General features: G+C 37.4%; 1 protein-coding gene across 1 annotated transcript; it reads left to right on the forward strand.

Moving 5' to 3' along the window:
- The first annotated feature begins 142 nt into the window (after window positions 1-142).
- LOC137937019 (protein trichome birefringence-like 14) lies at window positions 143-15,475 on the forward strand. The gene is made up of 5 exons (XM_068782033.1): window positions 143-520; window positions 11,091-11,347; window positions 12,843-13,151; window positions 13,606-13,801; window positions 14,303-15,475. Exons 2-5 carry the CDS (start codon window positions 11,191-11,193, stop codon window positions 15,129-15,131), a joined length of 1,491 nt encoding a protein of 496 aa, XP_068638134.1. The 5' UTR covers window positions 143-520; window positions 11,091-11,190; the 3' UTR covers window positions 15,132-15,475.
- The last annotated feature ends 276 nt before the right edge of the window (window positions 15,476-15,751 follow it).

Consider the following 15,751-nt stretch of genomic DNA (forward strand, 5'->3'; position numbering starts at 1 on the left):
AATTATTTTAAAGGTGTTGTTAAATAGAGTATCTACAAGGGCCGTGTTTAGAAATTATCCAAAAATTACCTCATGCAACTCTGCAAAATCCAGAAAGAGCGAAGAGCGCACGTGATCTGTGTTTCTAGGGGACGGGGATGACTGTAGGGAACATTTCACCTCCCGACCAGATTTCGTGGATGGTCCTTTCCTCTCATTGGGCTTTTACCTTATTCATCTAAAATTATCGGTAATGCGGAGGTAGGGTCATGATTTTGGTCCGTAGACCGACAAACCTCAGGTTTCATAGTAAAATTGCGTTTCTCATGCTGTTGTTTGCTCTGTTGCTCTTTCAATTTTCTTTTCTTTCTTACGGTGCTCGGGATGTCTTCGAACGGTGAGGCGGGCATCGGCAGGCGAAGCAGCTGAGCGAGGCAATTAAAGAATTGACAGCGGTTGTCTGTGGCAGTTGTTGCTTTTGATTTGCACCGTCTCTTTCTTCACCACGATTGGAGGAAACGGGCCAGCTGTTCGTTCGAAGGTTCGTTTTGCCTTGTTGATAACTGTCATCATGGATACTTTTAAAGCTACGAATTTGGCTTCTTACGATCTAATATTCTACAGTTTGAATGGAACTCGAGTCGTTGCAAAATGTATGCTTATTTCGTTTAAGTACTCTTGGTTCACACTAAATTTTGATATACGCTATTGATTTATTGCACCAGGGTAGATTAGTGTAGATTTAAAATCTGTACTATGTCTGCGAAACTACGATATTGTAACCAGATTTGGTTGAGTCCTTTTTAAGGTCCATTAACTTTAAGATCCGTGTTTTTTGTTCCCTAGGCTTTAGATGTGGTGGAGTTACATTGACAACAAATAGATGTTTTATGGCTTACTTTTTGGCCTTATGATCAGATGATAATGCCGTTGCATGATTGCTCCATAGCATTACTGATTATATTTTTTTTTTTCTTGGACTTGAATGATCTGTGGGAAATTGCAACTTCTGAAGGTTGGATGTCATCTTCTGCTTCACCATCTAATTGGCCTCGTACATGATATTGTCTGAACTTTGGAATATTTTTCTGCCCTTTGTATGCTCATATTTTTCTTTCCTCAATTGAACTGCAAACTTCTCCATTTATGAGATGTATCTTAGGATCTTCCTCTTCCCCCTCTTAATGCAAGCTATTGCATTCAAGTCTTGGGGTGCATGGGGATCTTGTTTGTGTTTGATCAACATTATAAAAATTCTTGCAGCTCTTCCAGATGAGGGTAATGGTTACTTGCATGTTTGCGGCAATGGTGATCTAAATAAAAAATGCAGTGTGGTTTTTATCATTCTGTTGTTTACATTGTCCATCAAGGTTTTTCTTTCACCTGCATCAATTTTTGTTTTGTTGGATAACAATGGATATTTATTTCATTTTTTGTGTAGTTGTTCTTAATCTAGCCACTGCATCCTTCTTAAATAAACATGAGGAAATATTTACCAAAAATACATTTGGTATAATGCTGTAACTTTCTTTTTTGTGGTTACATTGATTCTTGAGGATTCTTTTTTTGACCAAAAGAAAAGTCAAATCTTCAAAAGTATATTCTGATAATTAATTAATTTGAGACATGTTTAGGTCTATTTGTGAAGAACTCAAAGAAGTGCTGTTGTAGGTAAGAATTAGGGAAAATACTGTAGCTTGAGTTAGCAGCCATGAAACATTTTTAGGAAGCTCAACGGGTCTGAGAAAGAGTACTGATCCAAGAGAGGGTAAGGTGAATGAGTCTATCAGTTATCTGTTCAGTTGTCTCAAAGTCTTTTTAAAGACTAATTTTTCTTTCACTCAATATGCACCACAGTATGATGGTGATGACTATAGATCCAACGGAGCTTGCCAAGAGGGGGAAGAAGTTAGAGGAAGCAATGCAGAAATATATGAATGAAGGAATGTGGAAGGCAAAGGCTCAGATTGAAATGTTGAAGAATGCTGTGCGAAATTGCACAATGGTAGTGGAGAAGATGGTTGCTAGACTCTTCCACTCCCTGTCCGGTGAAGGTTATAAGGGGTTAAAATGAGATTCTTGGCAGCCATCCAATTGAAGAAGAGGACTTTAGGGGGTCTAAGCATTTTCCAAACCAAAGCAGCACCTCTAACACTGGGTGGACCTATCGAGATCTCCACTGTATAAGGAAGCAACCAAGAAATAGCCATTTAAAGTCCATTTCCAGATGATTTTGGCTTCACCAAAGCCTCTAATATAGTGCCTTTGAAGCATACTCATTAAAATTGCTTGCATCAATTGCTTCGACAACTCTAGATTCCTTTGGATGAAGATTCCAGTTATTTTTCTTGTAAGATGAGGTAATTTATATCTTTTTCATGGGTGATATGGAAGAGAGATGGGAAAGGCACAGCAATAGGCTATTCTGCTAGCCATCACTCGTACCAAGTCCTCATCTTGGAGCCAATTCTAACTCAGAATTGGATATCTTTCTGAACTGTCTTTTTTAAAATTAATTTTTTTACGATACTTTTTTGAACTCTGTCAGGTGGATTTTTTTTTTTTTTTGCTACAAGAGAGGCTCGCCCTCTTGGGTTGTTTGAGGGCAGCCAATGATAAATGTTGTATCCATATTTAGCTATAATGACACCTCTCCAAAGAGCATCTTCGGACTACAGATTTGCCATATCCATTCAACAAGATGAGATTCATTCATTTTCTTTACTCTCTTTATTTTCTAGTCCTCTCTCCTGCGTTGCCACACAAATATCTTCTCATTACACCAGATTGTATTTTTTTTAAAGGCTGAAAATTTCCAGATATCCATTAAAATATAACTAGATAACATAAATTAGGAGGTCTCGGTTCCAAGTGAGTGAAAAGTAGCTTGTGACACAATTCATTTTCTAAAGCTATCTCTTCTTACAAACTATCAAATGAGAAAACCCCATATACCAAATCATTTCATTTGAAGCAGATTCCGGCAAGCTGCTGGTGTCATCATCCTGAAAGGAATGCTGTGACTTGGAGGTCTCCCGGTTGAGTTTCCTACATTTAATGTTAATATGAAAGGCAATACCTGCGAAGAAACACTGCCAGCCCCATTTGATAGCATTACTTGAATAGCCTTTTTTTAAAGAAGATCTGCTGCACTGCTATTATTTGAATCCATTTCATTTTCAAGAACAGCTCTTCCATGAGAAGGAAAGCTCATAGACATGGAGAGGCTGTATAGTACTCCCTCCAAGAATCAGAACAATTCCAGATACTGTAGGATTTCATTTAGTACTAGCTCAGAAGCAGAGAGTAATCTGAAATGTTCTTCATCAATTTCTCCGGACGCCTGATCTGCCGCTTCACATCTCTCACTCTTGTATTGTTCTCCCTTCTTGAAGTTGCCTTAAGTTGTGTTTGCACTTGAACAGACTGTTATTGACAAGGAGAACAAGGCCTTAAGAAGCGATTTGTTCGCGCATATAGAAGATGAATCTGTCAATTTCTTTCACGAGGAAAGATTGTAGATCTCTCTACACCAGATTGTACTTGAATTTGTTTATGACCCCCTCCAAAGAAATCTTTTACCTTGCTGGGATTACTAGCCGGGCAGTATAAAGGAAGGTTAATCACAGTACATTTTAGTAGAGTTGGCCAATTGGCTTTTATATTTTCCCCTTCCAGTTAGAAAGCTTTTTATCAAACTTTCCATGGATCAGGGCACAAAGTGACTTACTTGGCTGGTAGCAGGACAACGACAAACTGAGGTAGGTGGCTGGGAGCTGAAAGTGGTTACAGTGGAGGATCTTACTTAAGATAATCAAATAGTCATGATCAAAATGGATCTCACACAGCGCAGTTTTCTCTCAATTGATTTTCTACACTGAAATTATCTCATGGATCATGAGAATAGCTTTATGATTACTTATCTGCTCCACTGAAGCCTTAAAAAAGCATAGTGTGTCATAAGCAAACTATAATATAGGGGTATCAAGACCCTCAACAACAGCAATTGGAAGCAATTGCACCCCTTTGACCATAAGAAGCAAACCGAGGAGAACTTCTCGAATGAGACTAAAGAGCATCAGGGGAGGGGGGCTTCCCTAGTAGGAAACCTCTCTATTGAAGAAACTGTGGGCACCCTCATTAACAGTGGTTAATTCTTTTTCAACCGCATTAAATAGTAGTAAATTCATTTGACAAGTTTCTTGTTAGTGGAACAGGTTCCTAATAGTGGAATCGGAGCTTACTTTCCTTGAATCTCTCGTCATTAGTATCTTATACTATTTTACAAATTATACCTTGATGAAAGTTCCACTGAGTCTACTTTTCAATGCAAGAAACATCTCATTAATTTGATTTTTGTACAAGGATAAATTAGTATTTAAGCAGCAAAGGTCAGGCAGAAAGAAAGATGTGAGTGGCAGAGTTAAGCTTCAAATCGACCAGAGCCTTGAAAGCTTTCTTTTTAGAGGGAGAATCAACATTAGAAGAAGCAAAGGTCATCCAAGAAGCTGGATGCATGATAATTAGAGTCGACTCAAATCCCCAACTCAACTCTCCCCCTGTTTGACAGCAATTGAATTTTGGCACAAATTTCAAACCATCTTGATCCTTCCACGAATCTACCAGACCTAGACGGCTACTGAAAGCATGATTATAACCAAATTTGCGAGCTTTGCGACACTGGTTGAGGAGCAAACTGGAAGCTACAATTAAATGCTCAATTGGAGAAGCTATTTTGGGATTTCTGGGCTAGAATCCCCATCCAATACCAAGAAGAAACATAGGATGTGGCCTTCACATCTTCAGGAAAGATTGTCCAGCCAGAGAATTCAAGAAGTTTGCTCTTGCAACCCCGTTTGGCTGAGAGGATGTCAAAAATTTTCTTCTGCCTCAACAGCGCCGGCTTGTATTGACTTTCTTGGGTTTGAGCTTGCCAAGGACTCGGTCCAACCTACCAATGTAGCTGACCCATTTTAATTTTTCTGACCTCGATCCACAAGTAAAATATTTTGTGGACAATTTGAAGGAAGAGCTTCACTAACAGCTTGATGACCCTCCCAGCTTGCTGCCATTTTGGCGTTCATATACCAGATATGCTAGTTGCTGCCGTGTTGGCGTTCATATACCAGATATGCTAGTGACTACTACTCAAGGATGAGTGAGCAATTTAACCATCTGTTGGGTGCAGACATCTATGGAACTGTGGGACCATGGCACAACAGATGACAAAAGCAGCATTGGTCATTGCCGAAACTTGAGGAAGAGGTTTTTAAAGGGGGGAATGATGTTAGGAACTTAGGGTTAAAAGAGTCCTTATCACTGTAATTAGGAGCTTTGGGGCAGTCTATGTAATAAAAAAGGGTTAAACTAACAATTAGGAGAGAATGTAGAGATTAACTTGGATGTGGGGATGTCCTAGTCTATGTAAGAGTCATAGTACTAGTTAAAGTCAGAGTTAGAATGAAAGAGGAGTTAGAGTTGGAGCAAAAGTAGGACTAGAGTTGGAGTTGGATTTCTTCCAAAAGAATTCATGTGGATGTAAGACTTTTAATTTTTAAATTGAAGATATCACAAGGGTAGGGAGTTAAATCAGAACCCTATTTTTTGTTTATCCATTTTATGTGTGAGACTTTCTTTCACTTTTTTCTCTCTCTAGCTAGAAAGATTCCTAACACATTTACTCTCTAGATATCCACCTATGAGAGAGGTACAACATAATACTGATCATGCCTGGAGTTACTCTCCCCAATTGTCCACATTATTGGATGTTTCGTAAAGAACATGAAGGTCTGCAGAGACCAGTAGAAGATCCAAGTCTTGGAGGTTTTTTATTACATGTTAGAATTGAGGCAGCTCAATGTAGGAGTGAATGATTTTTAAATGTCCCAATAAGTCATTTAAAAAAAAATGACATGTTCAATATGGACAAATGGAGGGATCATTTGACTTCATTCAACAAAAATACAAAGTTTTCATGTTTAAACTTGATTATCTCATTCTTAAATATGAAAGTAGTTACAATAGAGCATAGAAAGAAAAACACTTTTGCACTTTCTAGCAGATAATCCAATAAGTATGTAACCAATTTGTCAAACAAGAAAAGGGAGGAGAAGAAAAGAAGTATGAGAAACATTGAAAGCCAAACTGAAAAAGAAATAGTGACCTAAATGATCATGATTTCGGTAGTGCTTATCAATCTACTTCTTTGCCATTCTAGAAGCAAAACTTGTTGTAAAAAATCAACTAAACAAATGGAAGATGGAAATGTCTGAATTGAATGGAAAAAGGTAGAGTATGGATTACATGTTGAGCCAGATAAGGGAAGCATAATTAAGAGACTTGAAGTACAAATGAAGAAATTTGGACTAAACTTGGAACCTATCTGATCTGTTAGCCAAAGAGAGGAAAATAAATATGCGTAACATAAATTATTCAGATATGAGAAATATCTCTTGAGGAAGAAAGGCTTTTGAGCAGCAAGTGCAACTTTTCTTCATTGTAATGCTGAAAACAGGAGACCTGATCAACAATTTTGGTTATAGATCCAAAATTAACTAGGTATAATTCAGAACCAAGGGGAGAGAAGGAAAAAAGGGAGAAATTAGCAAAGATAAGAGGGAAAAACAGTGAATGCTGGAAAGAAGACCCGAATGAAGAGATGTGAATTTAGAAAAATCTTGGGTTTGCAAGTAGTGAGGGAGGGAATCCAAGTGTAAGATTGATTAAGAGAAGATAGAGAGAGATTTTCTGGGGGAAGATAGAAAGGATTTCTAGAGGGAGGTGGGGAGTTCGAGTGGGACCACTGGAAATATGTTGGGGGAGGGGGATGGCGGTTGTTACTTATTTCCTCTGGAGAGATCCATTGGAAGGGGGGTATGTGGAAGATAAGAGATCCTAGGGACAGTGGTGGGGTGATCAAGGGACTTCACTGGAAATATTTTCAGAGGAAAGTGTAACCTTACCCATGGTGTTATGGTCCTGGGTTAAGTACCTATGCTTTCCGCTCCTAACAGGCCGGTCTTTTGGTTAGTATTGGCTAGGTGCTTAACACATGGCCAATTAGAGTACTTTGAAATTGGGATCGTTATAGGTAAAATTTTAGTATCATGTTCTTCACTTTTATTTATTCTACAAGTGATGGAAGCATCATTCTTCCATAAACACCCCATTTTCTATTGGTTTGGTTCGTGAAGTGTGATTGGGATTTTAGGCTGAATGGTCAAATTCCAGTCCATGTTTGATTTTTGACACGTTGTGATTGTTTGTCACTCTTAGCTCTTTGTGCTAGATCCACTCAAATCCCATCACTCTAATTTCCCTTTTTTTTTTTCTTTTAGAAAGGATTATGGACAACAAGACGGGTTCACATCATAGTTTGACGATTCACCTAGTTCATCCATGATTGGGTCAACCTGGATTTTGAAGGGGAAGAGTCAGGCTGGGGGAGGAGGGAGGACTCCTCCCACTCGAATCACCCTGAGTCCAACTTATGGACTTGAGTTGGCCCGACGCGTGTAACCTGACATGGATTTTACCCGGTCTGTGTTGGGTCCCATAACCAAGTCGGAGAACCCTGGTTCACATTTGACAAAGGTTGAACAATTTCATGTACCCTTAATGATGGGTATTTTTTTCATTTTTCATTATATTATTTACAATATATAAGGTTATTTCTTTATTTTGTGTTATTCTATATACAAAGTATATTTAAAGGCATCTTGTAATTTTGTATTAGTGCATAAAGTATACACAGTTATTTTTGTCATGCTATATTATAATAATATATGTTTAAAGTGTGTACTAAGATATTTATCATTTATATCATGTTATATGCATAGCGTATATAAGGATATTTTTGTCATTTTGGTTACGTATTATGAGCATAAAGGGTATACAAGGATATGTTCATCATTTATATTATATTACACGCATAAAGGGTGTATAAGGGTATTTTGGTTATTTTGTATTATATTATATACATAAAGTATAACCTTTATAAACAAATATATACATAAAGTATATACAAGAATACTTTTGTCATTTTATCTTATATTATTTGCATTAAGGGGGTATACAAGAGTACACTCTGTCGTTATAATACATGAGGTCTTTCATTGAAATTAACCTTGTTATTGAGTTCTTAACAGGTTTCCAATAAGCTTATTGGGTTCTTAATGATATCCAACGTGTTTTTTATTGATTTGGGCTGAGGTCCTGCTTGTAAGGTTGAGGGTGAGTTTCTGTCTTCATATTGAGTTTGGTAATAGCACTTTGTAAGATGACATTGTCACAACTCAAATTAATGATCAATTTAGCAGTGTAAACGATTCTCTTCATCTTTCTTAGGAATAAGAGAAGTTTTTTTACTTACCAAAAATAATTGAGGACCATAGTGTTCAGTGTTGAAGGTAATACCATCAAAAGCTTCTTCTTCTTCTTCTTTATTTGGAAAATTTGTAATTTTATCTAGATCCTTCATACATAAATTACCCCTCTTTACTTCCGTTTTCATGTATTAAGAGTTGTTGCCTAGCTTGTGGCAATTGGGCTTTGTGACTACCAGTCTTTCCACACTTAAAACATGCATAAGTGGCTTACTTTGGGCTGGTCCAGAGGCTGGACTTGAGGGGGCTGATGTGGGCTTTGATGTTGAGAATGGAGGATAGGTTGTATCAAGAGGTGGGTTAAATTTATTGAGTGAATTATATGATTGAGAGGAGTAATGGGAATTTGATGCTCTAAAAGAGATCTTTTCGTCTTCGTCTTCATACTGAGCTTGGGTGAAATCTTTTGAAATAATAGTTAGAGCAAACATACATAATTTCCTATATATAAAGGGTTTTGGTTCACTTGCATACCGAGATACCAATTAATCTTGAATTTTTCCCATCCAATTAATTCCAGTTTAGCAATTTGTAGAATTCTTTAGTGTATTGGGAAACTGTGAGCTTGTGAGTCTTTCTGTAGTTAAAGGGAAGCAACTCTTCTCCCATTAACCTCTTCATATCTTGCCAAGTACTGCTTCAGGTTCAAAGTGTTGGTTTTGGTGGTACATTGTGGCTTGGCCCCTCAGGCATAAAACCACCCAATGTAACTTATCTATCAAGTGGAATCTCCTTTGAACTCGAAATGTTTTTCAACCATAGTCACCAAATCAAGGCTCCCATTAAATTTTGGAACCTCATGTTTTACTTCACCCTTCTTATAGCTGTTGTATATGGTGGAAGATTATCTTTTGTAGGGGCCTTGGGTGTGATTTTGTGGCTTTACAATAGAAGCACTTCTTCTCTACTTCTTCATAATCTCCAAGACCAGTATAGCCAACTCTGATATTAGCAGTAATACTTGTGGTTGCTTGCGACGGGTGCTTCATTAGTTGCTCAAACTTGTTTATGATGTCTGCCTTAAACTCATCAAAATCTTATTTTGAGACATTTTCCATTCTGGTTTTGTCTAGAGTCTTGATTGGGCACTAGTCTTGATTAGATACTAGCTCTAATTCCAAATAAAGCTGCAAAGCTATCGAAATATAGTTGATAGACAAGGCTGGAATATGAGTAACCCATCCACTATCTTCTCAACTCTAGAGAACTCCTAGTTTTCAAGAGAAGAACCTAAATTTTCAGGTGTCCTTTTGTGACTTCCAGTACCTGACACAAGAGAATGAAAACACTGAGAAATTATTCACAGCAAAATGAAAGAGACACAATGTTGCTCCAACAGAAAAGAAAAGATTTTATTAATTCTTCCAAAAACTAAAGAATAGATTCTACTATCTCCCAAAGACTCCCCAAGTTACAACAAATCCCCCTATTTATAGGCTACAAAACAACCTTGAGCTTGCCCAATAAGTTACTCAATATAACAGAAAATTCCTAAAACTAGAGCTATTGTGACTTTGTGGAGAAAGATTTCCAGTAATCAATATAGGTGTTGAAGAGCAAATATGGAAGAGTCTTACATGACTCTCACAATAAGTCTTACAGAGCCAAAATTATTATGGAAGCAGGTCTCACAGAAGAGTTTCAGTTTAAAGGTGTTTTAGTTATGTTAGTCTTTTATTTATGTTGAGTTATTTAATTATGCTAGGACTTATCTTTAAGTGTTAGAGTTTGGGTGTAATTGGACTTTATTACTTTCCTCTATTATAAATAGGGGTTCATGTACTCTGATTACATTAAGTCAATGAAGTTTTTTCTAGTATGATGGACATACTGGGACTGTTTATCATCTAGGAAACTAATAAATGTAGAAAGTTGTTGACTTTTCCAAGATAGAAAGTGCTGAAGTGCGTACTCTCCAATGAACTGCTTGCTTTCAGTCTTCTACTTTCTTTTTCTGCCTCCTTTCATAAAACTTCAATTGCTTAGGCTGGTTGTCTGTCCTTATAGGTTTTTGCAATATCTTCAACATTTGCCTATCTGCTACATCATTCCATGTTGAATTTCTGGAAAAGAGAAATACTTCACTAACTTATTGTAATTTGAGTACAATGAGCATCTATTTGTAATAGAGAAAACAACTAGAATCCAATTACAATTAAACTACCCTTGACCTAGTTACACCCAACGTTAAACACTAAAAGATAAGTCGTAGAATAATTGAACAACTGAACATAAACAGTAGACTAACATAACTAAAACTCCTTTAACGACGACTCTCCTGTGAGACTCTTGGAAGACTTCCTCCTATGAGACTCTTGTAAGACTCCAACATATTAATTTTGGCTCTGTAAGACTTCTTACTATGAAAGTTATGTAAGACTCTTCCATACCTGTTCTTCAACATTCCTATGATTTTTATCTTAAATAATTTTCTTTATATGCATGTTTGTCTTATGTCTAAAGCTGATTCATTTTGTTTTCAGTTTGATCTCTCTTTCTCATGAAATGTTGGAAATGATATGTGAGAATGTCCTATTTGATCATGACACAACATTTTTTTCTAACATAAAAATGATAAAAAAATTTGTTAAGATGGCAAAAATAAACTGATGCATGTGAGATAGTTGCAAGAGAGAGAGAGAGAGGTCACATTCTCTAATAATAAATGTTTTGTTTCTCTGTAAAATGATTGTCTATTTTTTTTTATCTGTTTCATCTTTTCTGCAGAAAGAAGCATCAGAGTTCTTGTGGTCATGAAGACATCTCTGCATGCCTCATAGCTGTTTCGGCCACTTCAGATCAGACTTTGTCATTTTAGTTCGTAGTTATGAAAGGAGGGAGTTTAAATGGGTTGAGAGGCAAATACTTCTTGTTTACAATCTTTGCTCTGGTTTGCACAAGCATTTTCCTTTGGGCATGGGAGAGAACCCCCATTGTCACTACGTTTCTTGCCCAGGAAGATCAGTTTGAGATCGTCACACCAGGTTTATCCCTTATTTTGCTATTTTTTGTGAACCATGTAAATCCCTGTTTTTGTTTATTTATTTTTGTTTTACCATCAGTATCTGGACTACTTTCAATTGCACCTTTGTTTGATAAATATTGATGCAAACCATTCACTGACAATGTTCTGTGGAAAATTCCCTTCCTATCCCCCAATACGGGTCAATATATATCCATTTCCACTGTCTAGGCAATGGTACTTGCACGTAGTATCCTATTAACTCATAAATGGACCTCTTTTGTGAGTTTCCTTAGCTTTCCATAGGCATTCATGAACTTCCTTTAGTTTCTGTCCATTTCCATATGGAGGTTGATAAATCTCGTTGAGTGCCATTGGGGCTCTCAATACCAGTAGCACACCAGTTACCAATTGCATGTATAAAAGGGGTATGCAGGTTGAGCTCAAATCTCTTGTTCACTGATCCTTAACATTACTAATAATCCTTTAGAAATATCTTTTGAAATATTTTGGGACAAATAATTTGTTAGAGATTTTTGTGTGTAAAGATATCACTACCATTAGGTATGGGCAAAGCCAATTCAGTAAACAACTTAGATATTATACACCTATTTATATTGCATGTTTGTTGCTTATATTATTATTTTATATTATATTTAACTTGTTTTAATATGTGTATACCATTACACTAAAGTTTCAGCTTGTGGTATTTAGATTTAATTGTTCTTTTCAAGATTGTTAATCAACGTGAATGTTCCTAATAAATATTATTTTAAGACAAATTGCAGTATGTCCTTAAGAGCAGAAGATCTGTTATAATTTAATGCATACATACATGATATTTGGTTCTTTTTACAGTTTTGTAGTCTTTGTTTTTGTGTACTTTATTCATTAGCTTCTCTCTGTTCTGGTAGAACATAAGCATGTTTGTTATAGTAATGAAAACATTGTGATATTATTTAAATATTTCATAGAAAAAGAAATCGTAACTGTATTTTTATTGTCTTTCTACTATCTGAAGTGTTTCCTAATGTTTCTATTTGTATCTATTATATGTTTCCATTTCCTCAAGGATCAATGCTTTCGCAATTCCCCGATACTTTGTACCTTGGAGGAGACCGTACACCCTTCTGATTTCACTGTCTGGTAGGGGGGCTGGTGTTCCTCTGGATCTTCAATGCTATTCATAATTAATCAATTACTTCTTTACAGATGACCATTTATCAGAACTTTTGGGCTTGGGAAACATTAACCCGATTAACATCCTCTTGGCAGTTGCCTACGAAATAATTATGCTAGTTGTATATTTTATGTACCATTTCAAAGTAAAAGCTTTTGGGTCACAATATCAATTGGGAACATCAGCTATTATATTGAATTTGCACAAATTAGCCAGATAAATTGAATCGTTTTACATGTGATACCAGCTGTTTAACTGAATCACTGCTGCATCTTGGACTTAATGTATTTGTTTTTATCATGTCTGGGTTCTGATTGTGTATCTTCTGGTTATTCAGTGTCCTTAAAACGTAATGCGGATATTATAGAGGATTCCTCAGATGAAGATGGGGAGAGAGGAACAAGCAACAATCAAAGAATTCAAGGTTCTAATAAAGCAGAAAGGGATGTAAATGAGGAAGAAGATTCTTCCGATGCAGCTGGGAAAGGACAAACAAAGTCAGACCAACATTCACTGGATGAGAGCGGCAGAGAAGTTGTATTAAAGGCGCCTAATGTTAGCGAAGCACGAGATCCAATAGAAGATCAGAGTATTGCACCAGTTGGCTCCACGACCATAACTGCTCTTGAAGGTCAACTGAAGGAAGGTTGTATTTTCACCGGTTTCTTCCTGGTGTTTTTATTTGGCAAAAGATATTTCTAGCTAAAACATGGAAAAAGGTATTTTCTGGTTGAAGATAATACTCTGTAGTTATCTCCTATTTTGAATAGGAGCAAGGGGCCACTAGCCTGAATTTTCATCGTCATGCATATTAAGAAAATTGCAAATGTAGAAGGAAGGGAACATCTCATTTCTCTTCCATTGAGGGTAGACCACTGAATATGTTTATCTTGCTTTGTAGTTTTGCCTGTTCTCTCTGAGCTGCAAATAAGTCAGTTATTCTACGTTTATTTTTCATCAAAAAGACTTGTAGCGGAGATGATAACCTTGTTTTGATCACTTAGAGCTTGAGACTATCTGTCTGTGCTTTAGAATTAAAATGACCTTGCAATAAGTGAGTTTACTACTGACTGATGGGTGCCGGTTGACCACTCTTTCAGGTTGTAATTTTGCCAAAGGCAAGTGGGTCCCTGATGATAGACGGCCACTGTATTCAGGATTTGGTTGCAGGCAATGGTTATCTGAAATGTGGGCTTGTAGATTGTCATATCGCACTGATTTCTTCTATGAAAGGTTCAGGTGGCAGCCATTCAATTGCGAGATGCCAGAATTTGAACGATCAGCATTCTTGAGGAGGCAAGTTTTCTGTTCATCTCACTGAACACTGTTTCTGGTCACATGATACTTCAAACAAACGTTGTTATAGGGAGTCAAGGGGCCTTTTACCTTGCAGCACATTCATGGAGACTGTATTGTCTGTATACAAGTGACAGAAGTATTGAATTTGAATCTTGAGTGCCAAGGAAGACTGAGTGCAAACCAACCTTGACCTGCGGTTGTTTGCAATTGGCAGCATTCTGAGATATCCTGAAAACCACTTCTTAATCACGGTTGATATCTTTGGGACCCAAGGTTATTGTGTGTTCTTGGAGTTGTTAATCCAGGCAATCCAAGATTTTATTATTTACTGTGTTTGGAGTGGGATTGAGTGGCATGATGAATAAAATCATGTTCAAGTCTGTCGTTGGAGATCTTTCCATGATTGCTGCCTCTGCAGATAACTAGTTCTGTTACCTCACGAAATAATGAGGTTCATTTGTTGGTCATTTGAAACTGATGATTGCTTTCATATTTCAGGATGCAAGACAAAACTATAGCTCTAGTTGGAGATTCTCTAGGGAGGCAGCAGTTCCAATCTCTCATGTGCATGGTTACAGGTGGAAAGGAAGACCTAGAAGTGCAAGATGTTGGAAAGGAGTATGGTCTTGTCAAAGCTCGTGGGGCCATCCGACCTGATGGTTGGGTCTATCGGTTTCCCAGGACCAATACCACCATTCTGTACTACTGGTCTGCCAGCCTCTGTGAATTGGAGCCTCTGAATATTACTAACCCAAATACTGAATATGCCATGCATCTTGATCGTCCTGCAACATTTTTACGCAAATATCTTCACAGGTTTGATGTCCTAGTTTTAAACACGGGTCATCACTGGAACAGAGGGAAACTCCGCGGAAACCGCTGGGTCATGTATGTGGATGGAAAGCCTAATCAAAATAAGGCAATTGCAGAGATTGGGAGAGCGAAAAACTTAACCATCCATAGTGTTGTTAAGTGGTTAGATTCCCAACTACCGCAGCACCCAAAGCTTAAGGCCTTCTTGAGGTCTATATCGCCAAGGCACTTTGTCAATGGCGACTGGAATACCGGGGGTAGTTGTGATAATACAACTCCTTTGGCCGGCGGCAGTGAAGTTGTAAAAGAAGAATCAGCCGACCCCATTGCCGAGGCTGCTGTCAGAGGTACGAGTGTCAAACTTTTGGACATAACTGCTATATCTCAACTTAGAGACGAATGTCATATTTCTAAATATAGTGCCAAGTCTGCTGAGGGCGTGCATGATTGCCTGCATTGGTGTCTACCTGGGGTCCCTGATACCTGGAATGAGCTACTAGCTGCCCAAGTATAAATTTAGTCTCTTTATCCATTCTTTCAGACGAAAGAAAAAAGAGAATGCATCAGGAGATGAAATTATCCCGGAGGCAGGCATCTTTATGTTGTATGTACCAATTCAATACCTCAAAAAAAAAAATTTCCCTTTTCCGAAGAGAATTTTTAATAGAGGACCAGCGGGAATTGTGAGTGGCCTTATGGAAAATTATGGAGGGAGGCGTTTGGTTGGCGATATTTTTGCTTCATCCGTTGGTAGCCCATGACGTGGCCCCAATTCTTACCTATTGTTGCACTTCATGATGCTGTAATCGTCATCTTTGATATGATATAATAATTTCTATGCCGTTGTTACAGGCAAAAGCTGATTTCTTGCGACACGATCATCTTGTTTACTTTTTGTTCAATTCGAGGGTTTTTTTTTTTTATTTATAAAACTGCCGAGTCAAGGGAACTGTCTTGTGGGTTCAGACAAATTGGAGCTTCTAGTAGTAACCTTGCTTGCTTCCTTTGGACTGTCTAGAGAGGCTCTTTGATGTTTCACATATAGATAGTTGTCAACAAGGTTTTTGAGCATCATTTTAGTTGAAATAAGCTATCCGATCATCCAAGTTCCTCTTTAGAATAATTGTTTTGTTT

The sequence above is a fragment of the Aristolochia californica genome, unplaced genomic scaffold, assembly GCF_029961685.1.
Source record: "Aristolochia californica isolate CCGP_79_NKW_82.1479 unplaced genomic scaffold, dmAriCali1.0.hap1 SCAF_7, whole genome shotgun sequence".
In the NCBI taxonomy this organism is placed as follows: domain Eukaryota; kingdom Viridiplantae; phylum Streptophyta; class Magnoliopsida; order Piperales; family Aristolochiaceae; genus Aristolochia; species Aristolochia californica.

Coding starts and splice junctions, on each gene's coding strand:
- LOC137937019 (XM_068782033.1), top strand. CDS start 11,191: ATGAAAGGAGGGAGTTTAAATGGGTTGAGAGGCAAATACTTCTTGTTT. Junction 11,348..12,842: donor GTTTGAGATCGTCACACCAG/GTTTATCCCTTA, acceptor CTGGTTATTCAG/TGTCCTTAAAACGTAATGCG. Junction 13,802..14,302: donor CGATCAGCATTCTTGAGGAG/GCAAGTTTTCTG, acceptor TTCATATTTCAG/GATGCAAGACAAAACTATAG.